Source organism: Opisthorchis viverrini, assembly GCF_000715545.1.
Source record: "Opisthorchis viverrini unplaced genomic scaffold opera_v5_148, whole genome shotgun sequence".
NCBI lineage: Eukaryota > Metazoa > Platyhelminthes > Trematoda > Opisthorchiida > Opisthorchiidae > Opisthorchis > Opisthorchis viverrini.
The window spans coordinates 1,036,542-1,055,916 of NW_008751805.1; the positions used below are offsets into that span (position 1 = coordinate 1,036,542).

At 44.4% G+C, this 19,375-nt stretch overlaps 2 protein-coding genes across 2 annotated transcripts in view; one reads left to right on the top strand and one right to left on the bottom strand.

The window, feature by feature from the left end:
• The window catches only part of T265_14154 (hypothetical protein), a gene marked incomplete at both ends in the record, with an annotated part of 113,017 nt that overhangs the window by 59,989 nt on the left and 33,653 nt on the right, over window positions 1–19,375 (top strand). Inside the window, 9 exons of the mRNA XM_009172256.1 lie at window positions 484–856; window positions 3,946–4,537; window positions 5,572–6,160; window positions 7,580–7,775; window positions 8,832–9,110; window positions 9,349–9,444; window positions 10,214–10,541; window positions 14,072–14,297; window positions 14,387–14,882. Coding sequence (XP_009170520.1) covers window positions 484–856; window positions 3,946–4,537; window positions 5,572–6,160; window positions 7,580–7,775; window positions 8,832–9,110; window positions 9,349–9,444; window positions 10,214–10,541; window positions 14,072–14,297; window positions 14,387–14,882 — 3,175 coding nt within the window. The remainder of the gene's footprint in view (window positions 1–483; window positions 857–3,945; window positions 4,538–5,571; window positions 6,161–7,579; window positions 7,776–8,831; window positions 9,111–9,348; window positions 9,445–10,213; window positions 10,542–14,071; window positions 14,298–14,386; window positions 14,883–19,375) is intronic.
• Window positions 1–19,375, bottom strand: part of T265_06865 (hypothetical protein) — a gene marked incomplete at both ends in the record, with an annotated part of 44,560 nt that overhangs the window by 14,649 nt on the left and 10,536 nt on the right. The window contains one exon of the mRNA XM_009172247.1: window positions 9,342–9,452. Coding sequence (XP_009170511.1) covers window positions 9,342–9,452 — 111 coding nt within the window. The remainder of the gene's footprint in view (window positions 1–9,341; window positions 9,453–19,375) is intronic.

Sequence of the window (19,375 nt, forward strand, 5' to 3'; positions counted from 1 at the left end):
GTATATATATATATATATATAGCGCAGCAGTGGCACAGCAATGTGGTTGCCTGCTAACCTGCCTACCTATCTGGGCAGTAGGTATCATAATCTTCATTTTTGGACTAATCATGATTTGTATCTGCGTTAGGGTCAGGCGGCTTTTCGGCACAATGGATGCGGGACGATGACACCAAAAAACGAGATATAATGGAAGAACATTCTAGGTAGAAGCCCAATTGCTGTCTCCATCTACTGAACAAAATAGCACGACAAATCACGCTCTAACCGTTTGTATTCAACTATTTTAAACTCCTTACGGAGAGATCTATTCAGTGCAACGTCATTGCAATCTGGCTTGTTATGAACCATCACCCACAAGTATTTTGTGATGCGGTTTGTCCCAGAAACGTAATGGAGAGTACGGCTAGAATCAAGTTCTCTCTGATGTTCTTCCTTTAGTTCCGGCACTCTTTGCGATCACTCAGGCCTTTGTTTTTTCAGCTTCGTCTTCATGATCCGGTTGGGCATGGAGGGTATACACAAGAAACTCCTCAACTTCTACTCCAGCTTTTGGGTGATATGCTCCAATTGTACTGGGGTCAAGATGGACCAGTGTCGAGGAAAGGTCTACAGGAACTCTATTGTGCGGGTCTAGAAACTTGCATTTTTCCAACTCCTACACAACCACAGGATACAAACCAGAATCTCGCTGAGGTTCAGCCCCCAAAGTCCGAATGTATGGATTGCCTTGATATGCTAACCTGGATGAACTACGCCGTGCTGATGTGTCAACACTTGGCTCCAGTAAGGCCCGCACCGAAGACCACAGTGGAGTTCACGGTCGAAGCACTCACGGCTGCCGCGGAGTTTCCGGGTGGGTTGATTAAGTCAGTTGGTGTTTGAGACAGTTTATATTAAAATGGATATGGCGTGTTGTAAATATTTTTGAAATGGTTTACTAGCACCCTGTATCTCTACGCTATTGTGACAGGTGGAGATCTTTCATGTTTTCCTGCACTTCCTTGCTTCAGGATTTGATGTTTCTAGTAGCATAGGGCCTTTATGAAAGGATGCGGAGTTTCAGACGCTCTGCTTCAAGAGGAACGGTGTCAAGGAACTCGATGTGGCAAGTAACCGAGGAGGATTCCTGGTGGAAAATCGATAAAACAACTCAACACAAGCAATGGGAAAAGATTAAGTAAATCGCGTACGTAACATCCGATTAGTCGGATGGATCGAAGACACTTGCTGATTCAAAACTCCTTGCGTAAATCCTAAAATAAACGGACTCAGTCAGTTTTTGAAGAGAACTCTATTGCGGAAAGCTGACGGGGTGCTGGTGTTAAGTGTCGGCAACAGTACGGGATATCGTAACATTCGTACACAATCGAACAAGCCAGATAGAAAACCACTGTTAGAACATCATTTCCAATTACTTGGAGTCATTCAATTCAGAAACTTATCATAATCGAAGAGAATCATATTAACCTGCATACACGCATATATTATCTTTATGCCTTTCTGTGAAGCTACACTTTGTCCATCTGTTGTTTCTAACTAGTTTAACTGATGGATCTTATCAGTGTTGAAAAGCCCAGAAACAATGAAACAACATTTGACCGAGTCACTGCAGTCTGTACCGCTGTTTGCGTATAGTTACTGATGTGTGGTTCGCTAGCATCCCACATGTCACTGAGTTTATGTAGGAAGTTTATCTTTTCGACATTTGCATACCCATTTGGTTGTCACAGGAGATTAACCCGGAGCACACCTGAATCTCTCGTTTATGATGTCCTTCTTCAACTGGCCAGCATTAGCATCATAAAAAAGTGATTCAGCTGGGTTACAGGTGAGTTTCCCGTGAAAACCAAATTGGTGTGCAAATGAACGCACTTGTCAAAGTTCGTGCTGTTCGAGTTCAAGTAGAAAACAAGGCTGACGGAAACTCGCTGATTGCGCACACCTGGTGAGTTCCAAGAAAACCGGTCGTGGGCGCCCGAAGATTTCTGAGCAACCTTACGAACAATTCGTCACGTCTATAATTGTATGTTTCGTTCCAAACCTCCACAGCTGCTGCTGACACTCCAACGCACACTTGAAGTGTTGGACACCTCGACACTTTCTTACAAGAAGTTCGTACGCTTGACATCCTGCGATGTGCTACACATAGGTGAAATGGCGTTGATATCAGCCGGGACAGATTTGTCGCTTATGATCTCAAAAACGTGTTGTCATAGCAGTTGACGAGAGCCGTTTGCCGATCGATACCCCCGAGGGACGAACGTAGGGCGAGGCTGTTTCTGCAAAATCAGGTCTATGTGCTGCAGGCTGCAGGGGAGGTCTGAGAGAATAACCCAATCACCTATACGATGATTCGTGACTCTCAGAATCTTCCACAGGATCCAATGAGGCTTTACAAGATATAGCCTCAAAGCCTGAAGGCGATCAAAGTGAAAGTTGGAGGCCTTGTGAAATCCTAGATTTGGTACAAGGCAGTGAAAACTTGGGTCAGAGTTTTAATCCAAGTATAATCCCTACAGCAACAGTTAGAATTTCGGGTACCAGTAAAAGTCGTCTAGCTTGACACGATCACGAATGTTCTTTCGTGAAGTGGTATCAAACTAAAGGGTAAAATATTTACACAAATTTGCGTGGAAGCATGCGAACCACTTGCTTGTGTAACGATGATGAGAAACTTGGATGCATTTCTCGGAGGATACTGTAGAAGTGGAAACACTTTCGTATCTCATCGCTCCATGATTGAACCCTCTAATTCACATTTTTAGAGGATTACTTGTCGTATTATTCCGTTGTGAATAAGGAGAAGCTAATGCATTAGAAGAGTTTCACGGGTTCTGATAGAGCTAAGTTTTAAAGGTCGCTGATCAAAATACCTTCGTCTAGGTTCTTTGACAAACAGTAGTGTAACGTAAAGATATTGGTTTAAGACATTGTTCGTCGACCGATCAAGGACTTGTTTGACAAGAAGTATGGAACCACTACATCGTGAGTTTCTTAAAAATATGACACACGAATGACGTGAGAAAGTAGTTGCTGTGTGGTCTGCAGCATACTGAGAAGTGAAGGATTCCGAACAACCACGTTTCCTAAAACGATTTTTCGTCCTCTCATATTATGACAACTTAACAAAACAGAAGCCATAATAATAATAGTTCAGCTGTAATGCGGTGCCTAGCTGCCATGTCATCCGAAGGGGGAACACGGACTTAGATACTGCCAGGTTGTCCAAGCCCAGTTAGGCCTAGTCGAGATGCTGGGATTGGGTTTAAATCACGGACCTTCCGGTCAGTAAGTTCGCACCTTAACCACTGAGCTATCTGGCACTCAGGAACTAAACTGTGGCTCACTCGGGAGCTAAAAACCCTTTTACATTACATTACATTAGTACTATATCAGTAGAAGGCTGATATCCGACAATCTGGGAATAAATTGTAGGCATAGTGGTATCTATACTCGTTTTCCTGTCAGATACCGCACAAATATCGAGGCTCACTTTCATGGCAGTTTGGTCGCTTACTGCGAATCTGCACAGCATTCCCTCCGGAACCGTCCTGTGTTTTGCCGGTTTTTTAAACTCAGAGTTCTCCACAAAATGATGTATAACATGTAGGTCAAACTATGATGTATAAGTGGTCATGGTGTATGGTCAAAATAGTTGGACGAAGGCAGATTTGTTGGTTGTCCTGGCATCAGACTGTGTTTGTTTTGGTCTCCGGGGCAATGTATCCGATGGATTGGCTCATATGTTGGCACAAAACTAAGCAAATTGCCGTCATTTTGTGCGTGTACCGTTGATTACCCCTCCGCTGCGTAATCTGTGGATATATGATAAACCCATATGGTCACAATGGGTAAATTGTTCGGCCAAGCCTGTTTCAGCAGACGCTTTCCTACAGACAACTCAATGCATCCGTGTTTCACTTTTCTCTTGTATTGCTTCAGAGTATACAGGATGGGGGGTTACTGGCACGACGCAAAAGATCAACGAACAAGGCAGTCCACCACAAGCAACTTCCATTGTTGAGGACCCCATGTTATATCCCAGTTCGATGGACATCGTCTCCATGCCTCCCGTTATTCGTTTCGTGTACCTTCTGGTCCGGTTTCTGCAGCAAAATCGGAAACTGCAGCCCACATTAGAATCTGAAACCCTTGATCCGGTCTCGAATAACACGGGACAATCAAGCCAGCAAGATGTCCCTACCGACACCATTCGTGTCACCAAAGATCCTATCGTGCTGCAGTGTGTCTTGGAATGTCTTGCCTATTTGTGTCACGTTGGAGACTGTTTACAACAGGTGCTGTCGCGGACGGAGACCAGTGACAAACCTGGACTTCAGGGTTCTACTCCCTCTACTCAATCTATAGCAGGTGGCAGGAATGGGGGGACAGCCAAGCTGCACCACATGAGCATAGTGGGAGGTTCAGGCAATGGGGCTACGCAAATTGCGGGATGTCCTGTGGCATGCACAGCCACCTCAGTGGCACAAGCCAACTTTATCCATTACCTGGTTCATTGCCACCTCATTCCAAAGTAAGTTTGGTTGTGGCTTAGTTTACCAACTAATTTGAGCTGTGAGCATCCGACACCCAGTAACAAAGCAATTGATTGTTCTATATTCTAGATCACCATTTCCACCAAAACACACACAACTTGTTACCTCAAGTGACCTGGTCACTAGACGTCAAGCTCCTTCTACTGTTCAGGAAATTATCCTTTGAATATCTTTCGTATCTGAAAACCGTGCATATGAGGTTTATCGCACGAAAAACATATCACTGCTGCTATCGGTACCGTCAACCTGTTACTTGTTGTGACACAGAGACGAACAGCCTGAATCTCATACAAAATAAAGGAACACTGATGAGGTCACTTCTGAATGTTTTAGTTTTGGTGTGGATCTAATGAAGTCAGATTTGTGGCTATAGTGCGTTTTGTGTGGCGTAACTTCTGGCTTTCGTGACTCAAGTTTGATTCAACTAGTCCGCAAACAGTAACGAAATTCCACGGTGAAAATCTATCATGATGAGTGATAAAAATAACGCTTTTGCGTTATGTTGCTCACTCAGAAAGATAGCCCTGGGAGCCCAGCTGACAAGCTGAGGTCACCGCCTGGTGTACGTCTGAATTGGGGAAGGTGATGTGGAAAGACGAAATCGGAGCCGTAAAAAGTTATGCTCAATTGTCAACACAAGTGGCTGCGCGTTTGCTCTCTTTCATTCAATATTAGAAGATAAAATATTGATTGCTGATGAAAATTGATCTTACGACCATATGCAACCGACTCAGATTGTACCATAAGTTTATCCTGCCTGTCTTGTATATGATATAACTCTGAGCTTGGCGCTGATTTCTTGTTCGGTGTAGTTTCCTGCTTTGAAACGTCAAAAAAGTAGGCTGTTCATAAGTTTCAGTAATCCAGCACTCTCCATACACTGCGACAAGTAAACCATGACAATTCTCAGCCCCTGGCATGTGTGTATTTAGATTGACACTACAGTACCCAGATCCCATGTGTTTTTGATAGCTTCCAGTCTTTGTAATATTGCCCAATTATTACTTCATAGCCTCTGGGGACTTTTGAAATCGGACCTTTCTCACTTGGCCAGTTGGACTGTGCCGCTACTACTCCACTGTATACTACTACCTGGTGGAGCCAAAGTGTTTTGGCGTATAGTGGAATCAGCGTTCGGCCACGATGACTGGCGTGTTCGGTTTGACGCAATCGAACGAGTTACTGTACTAATGCGTGAGTTGGATCATCAAGTAATGTCTCGCGGATTTAGCAGTGCCGCTGGCATTAAAATAACCGGTGTCCTTTCCGGCGGAAGTATGGCTAGCGCAAGTGGAATGACTCTGTTCGGACGCTCAGCTACCTCTGGACCCACATCACGACCTCGTGCAACCGGAGGTCGTATGCTGACAGGGAAAGGTGGATTCAACCGGGGGCATGGAAACGTGTCATCCACTGGGGATGGGAAAGTCGGGGCATCAGCCTTGGCTGCGGCGGCGGCGATTAGCAATGAGAATCCTTTGCTGCGCTCCGCACTGGCTCACGCGTTTTGTTGTCTTGTTGGATCACTGAATGATTCAAATTCGATGATTGCCCAGTACACTGCTTCGCAGTTGGCGTCCTTGAATAATACTGCTCTTTTGGTAAGATATTGTGTTTCGGTACTAATGACATTATTGTCGTACCTTACGGGTTACTTCCCCAGGTTTTTGTTCATTTTCATTGGATCTTATGCTAATCAAGTCTAGGTCGCCGCAAAGACCTCTCATTCCCATGAATAGGTTTTCACTGTTTGGATAAGGCCCTTCTGCCGGGGCATGTGAAGACTAATCACAGTAACCCTAGAGGAGGAGAGTTCAAAAGAAGTGAACATTTATGTTCGTGAGTAGATTCACACAATGTATATGACCAGTTTCCTATCCAAATCTTTCCACGCAGCCCGTCCCAGTGGTATGAATGCGCTCACTTACCGGCCGGACTGTATGGCTAAATTTCGCTTGTCGTTGCGCACTGGGCTAATGTTAGACCAGGTACTCAAAGCACGTTGGATCGGTTGCGTCGATTTAGCCTTACTTAGGCATGATATTCAACTGTGTTCACTTCATTTCCGTTCGAAGTTGCAGACATCTCATACTATCTTTCTGAAAGCGAGACATTTTTGCCTTCCCTTCTCTTTCAATTCTTTATTGCAACTTTCTTTCCCTATGGTTGTGTGGCAGTTAAGCTTCACTATGCAGTGCCAGTAATGATGGGGATGACGATAATAATGGTGTGATTATTCCGCGAAACAATGAAATACCCATCAAACATTGTGATTTCCGTGAATCTGCACTCCTTCCTTTAGGGCCCTTATATGTTTTCTGGATATCCAGCTTAGGGTCAGGTTATCTGATTTGATCTTAAGGATCATTTGCGCTAGATGTGGTTCTTCCCTTATGCTCTCAAGGTGCAATCTTTCCCACAATTGGTCTTGCAATTCGTGAATGCGGTGAGCCAACATTAGAGGGCACCAGGAATAGGCTACCTATTCGTTGGTCACTATCCAATGAATAACCCAAACGATATAAAATAAAGTGTCACCGGTTTAAGACTTCATGGACTCAAAGTACCAGCGTATAGCGATGCTGGAACAATGGAATGCTCCATTGATTCGGCCGTTTGTCGGAATGCTGTTTGAAATGAACTCCTAAAATACAGTAGTCTGGAGAAGTGTCCAAACCCGTTATTCCTTTAATTTAATTAGTTTTGATAAATGTAAGGCAAACATGAGGACAGGCCGGTTGTTCTAACCGTCTTACGCTGGAAATCCGACAGCTGTACAGTTTTACGGAAGAGAAATTACCACTAGAGAAATGCACTCATTTGCATAACAATTCGGTTTTGATTGGAGACTCACCTGAAACCCAGCTGAATCTCTCCTTTATGATGTTTACTACGGAATAAGAATATATAACATGCTTTCCAACTTCTGAATGTGTCAGGAACCATTAGTTATTTTTTATTGACTTACGTTGCCATGCTACTGATTCTATATATCGACCCCATTATATTTGACATTTTAGTGCGGAATTCAGTGTTTGGAATTTCAGTTCGATACGGTGATTGCTGATCGGTGCTTGATCTTGCAACGCATGCATCAGTTGAGTAGCACACTCCGAAACCGCCAAGTTTTCACCTGGGAATTTTTCGTCAACCGTTTCGGTCTTCTGGCTTTACAGGCCCAAATGGCTGCCACAGGACAGCAGGATATCGACGCAGGTATCGCATCTTCATTGCGTAACCGTTCATGATTCGTCTATTCTAGTGAAAACTGACATTCCCCATGCAGTTGGTGGTATAGCGATGAATTTCCCACATTCCTGCCAAGGAATGGGGTAATGTAGGTTGCTTGGTCGTAAATCGGTTAGTTTTTGAGGATATCTCATTGCCTATCAAAATGCTCATAATAATGTGGTAGCACAAAGCAGAAACTGTCATGCAACACAGCCGTCCGTTTTTGCTTGTCCATGGTAGTTTGACAAGTAAGAAGCAAGTAAGACCTTGGTTGCCACAGATGAATTGCTATCAGACAGTAGAAAATCATATTTTTTGACATAATGCATGTGTGCTGGTTTGTTTTATGATTGCAGTGCTTTTGACCATGCCGCCGGGTTTTCCTCGACTGCAACGAGGGAAAAAACACTCCGAAAATCAAGTTGGAAATCTTCCAGGCGGTAGGATGTAGCCTAAAGTAAGGCATTATTCCGAGAATGGGTGGGCACACCCACTGGAGGCAAACCCTAATCAAAGAAGTTTATGAGTGAATCATGTCGGATAAATCGACGCAAAGATGTATGAATGTGCCAGGGATGCGAACAACGGTGGGAATGCTTTCCCTTCCGAACGAAACCGCTATCTAGATTGGGCAAATGGCTAGACGAATGCTCATTCAGCGTGCATGGAAAGCACAGTGGAAAACTATCCAAAAGCAAGATCCCTGTCGCCTTTCTCACCAGCTAAAATGTCCCTCCTCTTGTGGCAAAAGCCATAGATGTTCAAGTATATTCGGGAATCACAGCACATCTGCCCACAGACCTGTTTATGGAACTTCTAACGTTATCAGTAGTTGTTTGTCTTTATGGTGTCCTTTAGTGATCTAACAAGCTTGTGACTCATTTTTGAAACCCATTTCTTTTCAGTTCATTCTTACTTAAAACATCATGAACGAGAGATTCAACTGAGTTCTAGGTGAGCCTTTTGAAAAACCCGATTTGTACACAAATGGGCGTATCTCTCCAACTCATTCTTATTGTTTTCATTACCGTCTCTCAACAGTCACCGACCTGAATGGCTACCACAGAAATAGCCAGCACTTCCAAAGTCAGTTTGAACGAGCTTGCTTTGCTATTTCTAAGTGCACCGGTCTTCGATCAATCAGTGAGCTATCTCGGGCCAAAGCTTTGAGATCGACAGCTTGTTCCGTTGCAGCTGTAGCGCAATCACAACTGCCAGCTTCCGCAGCTCAAAGATCCTCATATATTGACCCGGGTGGAGGATCTCAGCGAGGGGCTAACTCTGAGAGAAACGCAACAGAAAATATCTCACCGACTGGCGGTAAGTTAACTCGGGATGCTCCGAATGATCTGGCTTTCATGACCTCATCAACGGACCTAGGAAATTCACTCGATCAACTTATTATCGTTTGTCCCTTGATATGCTGTCGGATCAACCATTTGGGTTTGCCTCGGATACGGGAGCATAATTCGACAGGGTGCCCATTAAAAACGCCAACTTTTTCAGGAGCTCTTCTGTTTTTGGCTACTTCCATGTGGCATGCATTCTTACCTTTCAGATGGGCAAGAAACAGCTTCTAGACCACAAACACCACATTTCCAGTCGTCCCGTCGGGAGAGGCCCTCGATGGCATCCTTCACTGGATTTTTCTCTTGTAAGTAGCTAGTGAATAAATTCAGCAATGTATCTAAATCCTGACACGACAAATTACTTGCAAATTTTCTGGGAAACTAAACCAGCTTAGTGCACAGGAAAGACACCGAATAGACGTCACAGTCAATAGCGCTGAATGAATAGTTTGTGTCATGCTTTCCATGCACTAAGCTTTCTACGCAAATACCGTGAGCCGGTATTCGTACTTGCCCGTCACATCAATCCTGTTGCAGCTGTGGGTGATAGATTTACATCGAAAGGCGTTGGCGCTGACACACATTGGGATGTCAGCTACCTAAAGCTGAAGAAATGGGACCAGCGATGTGCAAAATTTGACAGTTTTAGAACCGATAGCATGATCCGTCACTGGCTGGTTAGATGGGGTAGTTGAATCTGGTATTGTAGACGTAGGGCGAATCGCTTCTCACTGTTGCCTCTGGGCAGCATCATTGGTGCATCCATGTGAATCAGAATTCGGTTCGACTGGTGCGACGATCATCACTTTATATCGTCGCTTGCGTCTCTTTAAAAGACAACAGAATCATATTAAATAGCTATTTGGTGTTAAATTCATCGTTTACGCAATTACTGGAAAAATTGCCCTAAAAATACTCGGTACCAAACCCAGATTCCGTAGGCTATTGGTCGTTGACCTTTTTCGGAACAAGTTCCTACCAATCACTGGGGTTTATTTGCCGATTAACAGTAACTTGTCTATTGTTGACCTTCGAATCTCGCTCAATTAAATTACTACTTGACCTACTTAACAGCTGGTCCAGCTGGTATGGAGTTCATGGATAGCAGTAACAAATTCTTTTGCAACATACGGAATGCATTGGACCAGGACAGCGAGGAGCGTGATACTTTGCATCTTTGGGTCCGTTTGCTTCTTCGGTTCATGTCTACCATAGAATTGGATGCTCGACCTGATGACACATCCAGCGGTAGTGGTAGTTTAACCGGTAGTGGCAGACACTCCGTGGCCACCGCGAAAGATGAGCTTCGAGACAGGAAGGCGCTGAGCAAGGCACAAAGACATTTGGCATTTCTGCTGGGCTATGCAGACGGGGCTTTCAACATACCACCGCACACGCTGAGGTGAGCGAATGGAAACCACTTTCCACCTAGTTTATTATTAATTTTGCTGGCATTTTTCATGATGCAAAACAAACGTACGGTTTCTCCGAACAGTCGAACAAATTTTAGGACTGACCAAAGAGCTACTGGTTCAGAAATCTTGGAAGACGATTGGCTGCTATCTTAAACTTTCTGAAACAATCGTCCCAAGAGAACTTGTCATCACACTCGTTGGCATACAGACTTGGTTTTGACGGGAGAATCAACCGGAACACAGCTGAATTTCTCATTTATGACGCCTTTAAGCAATTGAATGTGCGGCACCAGGCCGCCTCATGTTTCTCTTGGCACGATAGTCGAGATGTCGCGATGGGTTGTATAGACGCAAAGTTGCTGAATACTCCAACAGCCCATGACCAGCTTCGCCCTTCTTAGAGATAATCAGGTAGACACAGTCACCGAGTTTCCGACAATTTTATGTTCTACTTGAACCCAAATTGTATGGGCGTTCTAAATTTGCATTCTGGATTTTGTCTTGTCTTATACTGGAAAGCCAAGCAGTGCCACCTTCAAATGGTGTTTTCCTGAGCACAATCCGAGTTTGGTATGAAGTTGGCTGCTACTGAATAGTTGGTAACCGTTCTTAAATGTCTACAATTATCGCGATTACTTATCGGGTCTGAGAGTTTTACCAGTCGTAGGTACAAAGCAGAAAGTCACCGGTCCTGGGCGAGCAATTCACCGCATGTTTCGTCCTGATCGTGGGACATATCCTGAGTTTATCGTTCGATGTTCGGTTTCATAGTTCACTTTCAGGCACATGATACTTTTGCTTGGGTTGACACATGGAAGTGGATCTTGGTAGTCTGACTACACACTAACGGTCAGATTTCTAAGACGTTTCGACGCATGTACAAGGCCGACCAACAACCGTTCGGGGACAATGGAGACCAATTACCGCCTAATTTTTGGGCCCTAGGTTCATTTATCCTGTGAAGAAACTGACAACACGAGTGCTTTGTGCACAAATATAATAATTGTGAACCTAGAACATCTATCCCTTGGGACACTTCGGAGCGGAAATGGAAGAAGATGGGTTAGTTCTGAAGTGTCTTTACACTGATTGGTTTAAACCTGAATATATTCATTTTGACTATACGTTGATAAGCTTTTCGGTTGCCAGTTCATGGAGAGGGTGAGATTGGTGATCAATGCATGGACAAGTTGGCATTCCCTCAACTGCAGTCAAGTTTTTCCAAACAACCCACGGAGTTTTCCTCCAGGATAAATGGTTTCCATACTCGACTGTTGGGCGGAACTGTCTACTCAACATCCGATATCGTTACATAGAAATTCTCATCAGGTCCAATGTAGAAATTGTTGCTTACTTCAGCGAGGTAAACTGGGAGTGCTAGCGCTTTCAATTACACGAGCTGTCGCGAAATGAATTTAAAAATTTGTTCAGGTGACAACCTTTTTTCTGCTAGCGATGCAGACGTGAGAACAAGATTGCTGGCGAAATTGGATTCAACTGCATATGTGTCCACCCAGAACCTCACCACGGTACTTGAGGTTTGCGATTTTGATGCGTAACTCATGTAACTCAATTAGAGGTACAGACAATAACACACTTCACAATTCATTTCATTAAAATCGCAAAATACCCCACAAGAAGCTTGTTCTCCGTCTGAATGCTGGAACTGTAACCAGTTCTACTCTGTGCCCTTCGGTCCTTTCTGTTTCCATCAATGTCTAGTGTGTAGCCAAACCGACCACAAGGAAAGCAGTTTCTGGTGGTCCCATATGGCGACACCCCAGCTCTCGGTCGAATTAGAAAACAGTCATGCGTTCTGTTTGCTACATCAAAGTTAAACAATGTAGCCATCTTTGTTAAAAATCCACCAGTGACCCTTCAGGGTGAAACCGCGTAGGACACTAGAGTCATTTAGAAGGGAAGCTGTGTGAGTCTGCATACAGCTTCTACATACAGCTCCTGTTGCTCGCAATGCCAGTCGGAACGAAGTCCCATTTTCAGTTGAGTTACGTCACCCTTGCCGTTCTCATCATCCGTTCTCGTCCGTACAACTACATGTGATTTGAAAGCCTTAACATTAGGGGAATTATGAAAGCAGTTGGTGAAGTGACCTAGTGCCATCCTACCACAGTCATTCTGAGGTCTCTGCGATTCTAGACCGTCATTAAGACAATCCAGATGGAATTCTCCATCTATACCAAAGAGCCGAGAAAAAACCTATTGCTGTTTAGTCCTTATCGAGGGTCATCAGCATTGCGCACCCCAAGAAACTCCAGAGTTTCAAAACCCCAGGTTCCAGGCTAGTAAGCTGAACACTCAACCGTTCGATCAGAAGCGGCTGATCAACAGTGTGTGACAAAGTCTCAGATTCCACCAAACTGTAAACAGTCTATAGGTAGGTCAGAGCAAGAAGAATTTACATGATGAGTGAAACTTTCATAAAAAGAGTCACTCTAGGAGCTGATCAACTCATGATTATGTGACATGTATTCCGTGACTAAAGGTTGAGTGGTGCTACATCACTGTTAACCACACTGTTAACCAACCTTTTGTGGCATATCGAAATGCCAAAATCATGGTCGGTGATTGTCATAGCTGTGGTGTGTAGAACTCTGTCCCATAATGGACAAAAGTTTAAAATAAATACCCTTGATTGACAAAAGCTGCCGAGGCTTCTGACGACCGACGGTTAAAATCAGCCTTCCGATCAAGAAAAGCAACCAAATTAGGATGCTTGAATGAGTGGTACTGTTCAAGAACCTGCCTCAGGGTAACTACACGATTGATCAGTACTCAGCCAGGACGAAACTGAGCTTGATTTCCAGGAACCTATCCCTTGTGGTAACTGATTAACCTGCGAAAAATAATGTCAGAGAGCAGACCGGATGCCAGGGCGACCAGAGTGATGTGACGATTGCTGCCGTAGAACGTATATTTGCCCTGTCAAGATTAGTTCATGGTTGTAGCGCTGTAGTTCACCGGCATTTTTTGCGGTTCGAACCCCCCGTAACAGAGCTATGAGATTGTGCGACGGGCTTTTAGCAGAATTGTAGCGCAGAGACCACTCGGGCCCAGTGATTCGTCACGCTGGAGGAGTGATAAATCAATTAAGATTTTTTGTTGTTGGTGCCGAGTTGGTATAGATGTTCAGTTCAGGCCTGTTGGATTCTTCCAGAGGTTATGTTGAACTGTTCATTAAGGTGTTCAGTCCATCACTCGAGACAATGATCCTGCAAATGAATTGGAGTTCTATCTTTTTCGCAAATTGTATCGCTATCAATACAATTGCAGTAGGTTACGGGCGCCACTCTGTTCGTCTAGGTGTTGTGGTTAACTGAAGGAAGCAGCAGTCAGTTGTTAACTTGCCACTTTACTGGAGCTTGTATTCTTCCACTTTTGGTTGCCCGACATTTAGACACATCAACCCGTTTTTCGTGTATATTTGTACGACACGTCTAATTCACTGATTGCCAGATTGTCGGTGACTATGTTTCATAGATTTTTCACCTGTTTTCAGAAACTCCACTGTGTTCCATTCATTTCTGGCACATGTCATGGGTGTTCTGGATCGAAATTATGGAATGGGTTCATGTATTCTGCACCAAACACTTGTTGTACTGCAATACTGTGCGTCGCCTCAACGTTACGCAACAGACACTCAGCCACCTACATTCTCCTTGCGTCTGCTCGAACCGCAAGTACGGTTGGATTGGTTACAAACCCTTCTTGTCATCTTGTACAAGGTAACGTGTTCGTCCGTGGTTACCTCGTGGTGTATCGTCGCCTCAGATTCTGCGTTTATCCTCAAGCAATGCTATCTTACTATTTTCAGTACGAGTATAGTGCACCTGGAGGCACGATCCCCAGTGGACAAACTGGCAGTGTCGGGGCACAAACAGGATACAACACAAATTTACTGAATCATCCAAATCTAGCTGCTGGCGGTGTCACAAACAACGGCACGGGAACGCTGGGTAAACTGAGGAAAAGTAGCTCAGAGATCACAATACGCGACCAAGAAGAGATACACAAAACGCTAATCGGAACTACTGGAGGCAGTACGGGTGCAAACATTGGACAGGGGCAGACAGGATCGGTGGCAGTCGCGGGATCATCCAATGTCTCAGCCAGTGTCCCACCAAACGCATTCGCATTGGGTCATACCTATCTCGCGGGACCTTCGAGTACACCTCCTGGTGGGACTCGTGGAATAGTGGAGTACTTAATACAAGTTGTTCTGAACACTTTGGATGCTCACGCGCACGTTTGTCGTGACCGCACAGAGGATGAACCGTTTGATCCACCTTCACCGCCAGTCAGACTACGGGGTAAGTTTCCCATAGTTCACACGGCGGGAGAAAGAAAATAAATCATATTTTGTGTCAGAATGTGTTTGATTAGTACAGAGGAGATATTACCGCCTACTCTTACCAACTTTTTCAGCCTGAACTTCCCGTATATAAAACAATAACGTTTTTTCTTTAAGAACGCTAGATGTCACTTCATTCGACCTGCGTTCTTTAGATGAAATTTATCAACCAAGTCCGATTCTCTCTTGACCTTTGCACGTAATGGCTGCAACTATTCATCGTTAACCACTGCACATCTGTCTCTGAAGCCTATGTGACCATGGCAATAAGTTTGTGGCTACGTGTGCTGCCCGAATCAATGAACAAGGCATGTGAGTCTCAGTTGGCTACCTCATTGGTATTTGGGAACATCTAGGCTGAACTTATTGTACTCTCTTTCGTCGGAAGATAAGCCGCATTTAAAGCGAACCTGTTGCACTTCCAAAGCGTGGCATAATATCTTAGATACTTGTATACCTACGTCTTCCTCCGAAATTTTGCATAGCTCATGTACAAAACCAGAACCACGGAACGAGGGAAGGTTTTTAGTAATGAAAAGAAATATTGTGCACTTNTTCCAAAGCGTGGCATAATATCTTAGATACTTGTATACCTACGTCTTCCTCCGAAATTTTGCATAGCTCATGTACAAAACCAGAACCACGGAAAGAGTGAAGGTTTTTAGTAATGAACAGAAATATTGTGCACTTTTCTAATAGGGAACATCCGTGGGACCTGGCCACAGTGGTGCTTTCTGGGGAGTAGAACCCCATCCTGCGTGACCGAAGAAACATGTGATTGTTTGTGACAACAGAAATATTCGTTTTTAAGATGTTTTCGATGTAATTTTTTCTACATATTTGGAGATATTCTCTTGATGTGTGATCACTAATAATTTCGTGCCACGCTGGCTGCCGCGCGGTATAATCGGCTGGGTCAACCTACTGGCTACCTACAAAGGACTAGTAAGCGAAAAGAGGATACCACTTACATTCATTTTCTGTTGTTGTCTCATTTAACAACCACTCCTCGGTAGATCTCCGCCGTCAGTCTTGCACCCGAACTAGTGACTAATAACGCGCCACTGCTCACTTTTGCAGCTGACATCCGCTTTTCAGACCCATTTCCCCTGTCTATACCGCGACTTTTAACATGCAGACAGCGTGCTACCGTAGCTCTCACTTCCGACAGTTTTTCAACAGACATCTGTTGCGTTCCCGAAACTCCAATACAGGACCCAAGTAGTCGAGCTTACGGCAGACTCGGACTCAATTACCAATCTTTTTTTGATTGTCCACTGACCCTCAATAGTACTGGGTTCAGATGTGGTAGACGCCATCACACTGCATGGCGTTCTCCTATTGATAAAAAAGACATTGAGCCAGATGAACTACATAGCCATCGACAACCGGTGGCTAAACTCCATTCGTTGCGGTCCATTCTTCTGGAACATTCATGTTGCTTAATCTTGCTGCAACTCCTCGTCCAGTCATTGGAAAACCCTCTGACCCGCAAATTAATTAATCTTATTAAGCTGGTCTCTGCAAACATTTAGAAACTGCAACATAGAAGCGCTCATTTCTGGCTTGGGTGAAACGAACACAGTTATCCACACAGCCGGAAACTTATTATATGTGTTGTGGATTTCGAGAAAGCTTAGTGCTGCTTCTCAGTGTGAGACGCCGTATCCTTTCAAACATTGATCATAGTTCATTTAGGAGGTCTGTTAGACGCCAGTTTGGAAGCCGCTTCATCTGCACATAAAAGTGTGCCGGCAAAAGCAGACTAAAAGTAACATTGTCCACTTAATATACGACAAGAACGAGTATGTTGACGTTTGACCGTCTGTGCCTGTGCCTATACCTTTCTCTCATCCTGTGTTACAATTCGCGATCTACCCTGTTGCGTGACAATCTTGTGACAGAAATTTCGGGTGCAAGGTCTATTACGCATTATGAATGCTGGCTGGAGGTAACCGGTGAAGCCAAACCTAACATTTTACTATTGTGTGTCATTACAGCCCACCAGTTTCCTTGTCAAACACTGCATGCATTTTTCGCTTCCGCTAGAGAGTAGTGGATCGAAATTATCCATCAGTCCAGTGGTAAAGTTCGCGGGACCGGAATAAATTGGTTCACCAATGGAGGAAGCCTTCAGTCCTGTGTGTGTGTGGGGGGGGGGGGGGGGGGCGAGGTTAAGCAGAATTCTTGCTCACTGTGATTCATGTACTTTAGATATAAGCTACTTTTGTTGACGACTCCTCTTTCTGATAACCACACATCACCTCGTACCAGCCGGATTGATAAAAAACCGTTCACAACGTACACTCACCAGTTCCACTCCTATTTTTTTATTGCACAGATTTTCTGCGATTTCCACTGCCTTGACCACCAGTCTCTGTGGTGTGGACCGTAGTCCCCACCTCTAAACTTCAACATCTAAGTTTATTTTGTGTTAGACGTTCATTTCGCGGGACCGGAATAAATTGGTTCACCAATGGAGGAAGCCTTCAGTCCTGTGTGTGTGGGGGGGTGGGGGGGGAGGACAGCATGAGGGGTGAACCCTTGTCTCTAAATTCCTCTTGGAATATTAGTCCGGCTCGGCTCCAGCGAGACCGTTCTATATATTCGCCTCATCGCTTCTACTCCATTAATCCATGTGCCTATTTCCCCTACGGTCCGATGAAACCATCAAAAATGGACCATTGATAACGATACATTTCAGGGGATTATTTGACTGGCCTGAAAATGCCACCCATTATGCGCAGCATACGGACAGTGTACAGCAACATAAATCATTGGGCCAACAGGCCAGCCGACGGTTTTGGATACCAGCCGTTTTTTGATAGTTGATCTGGTGTATTTGAGACCCTGTGCACCGCATATATGGATATCTTTAGCTGAAAAATTAGGACCTTACACCATATAGTACTTGGTTCTTTTCAAAACTTTGAACGGGTGATAGTGGAATATCTTCCAATTTAGTATCAACATCGATAGCAACACCGCTATATGATTTAGTATTCTCCTCGACTAGACCCCAATTTATAGCGAGAGCACAAAATCCGAGCGTAATCGCTAGTGCTTGAGTACGTTGCATAAACGTTAGTAAAGGAAGCAGAGTACGGACCTGAGAATAGGGCTAATAGTGCAACACTCCTCATCGCATATCTCTTGTGTTAGAAGAGTTTCGGACCTTATATGACCGTTTACTGAATTCGGAATAGAATACATGCGCGTAGTCCCCTGCCACTCATACAGACCGGAACTCAACCTACCACTGACTGCTATCTGGTGTAATGTAATTGGAATCGCCTGCATGCCATTGTGAGGGCACTGCTTTATCTTTCCACTTAGAGCCCTTTCACACCCCTTTGTGGGTCTCCTCGCATAGCAATAAATTACCAATCAGGGACGAGCAGGTTGACTATCCTCGACCAATCGGTTGCATATGTCCGTATACGCTGTTTTGGATAGGAATAGGAGAACCAATACAAAGAGATCAATGGTGACCAACCGGTAAATTAACGAAGTGTGTGTGTGTGTGTGTGTGCACCAGCAATATACTGTGACCTCACAACGCCTCACCCTACGTCCGATGAGGTCTCTTTCACAGTATGAATTACAAAGCTCCGAGCAGGCATGTAGGGTGTGGGGGACCGCTAACCCAGCCTGCCTGTCGCTCTATCATCAACACACATTCTATGAGTTACAGTAATTACAGCTGATTTAAATGATGAATGAGCCAAGACTTGTTATATATCGTGTTTCCCCGTGTTTCCGTGCGGTCGCTACAAACGGTTGCCCATTTTCCCATTATATCTTTCTGTAAGGAACGGATACATCAGGAAATGATATAGGTATGTACACCGGCTTTTTTCTATATCTCAGACCAATTGGTGCTTAACTAACCTCGCTCTGACAAAGGCTATGGTGTCTGTTTCAATCTACTTTCAGCGTTATCGGGTCAACAAAACGGTACGGACTTGCGCCCTAGGCACTCCAATTTTTTCTAAACCGTGGATGGACTTTGCTTTATTGGTCCATAGAAGCTTGCGCTCATCGTATTTAACCTTGTTCATAACCCACTCCATGACTACTTGTTGAGTTCAGGTACCCTAATGTTGAATAAACTGGTGTTGAGTAATGCACCCCCAAGCTAACCTGCATGCTGTCGTATACCCTTTGTATATAATCTCTGAGCATGTCCGTAGTGAAGCATGATAATTGTTTTTCACGTTAGGTCAGTTCTATCTACAGGTAGCTTGGAGATGACAGGTCGAGAGATTTCCAGCCATAGAAAACTGGTGTTCTCTCCGCTTCCGTAGACACACAAAATGCTCAGTAATCCCTTCGGAAATAGAATTGCGCGTCTAAGGGAATTTTTAACTTTCTTTGAGAGTAGAGTCTTTGGGGAGGTTTAACAATTTTTGGGCTGGAGAGAAACTCCATGATGGCCACTTTAATCGAGAG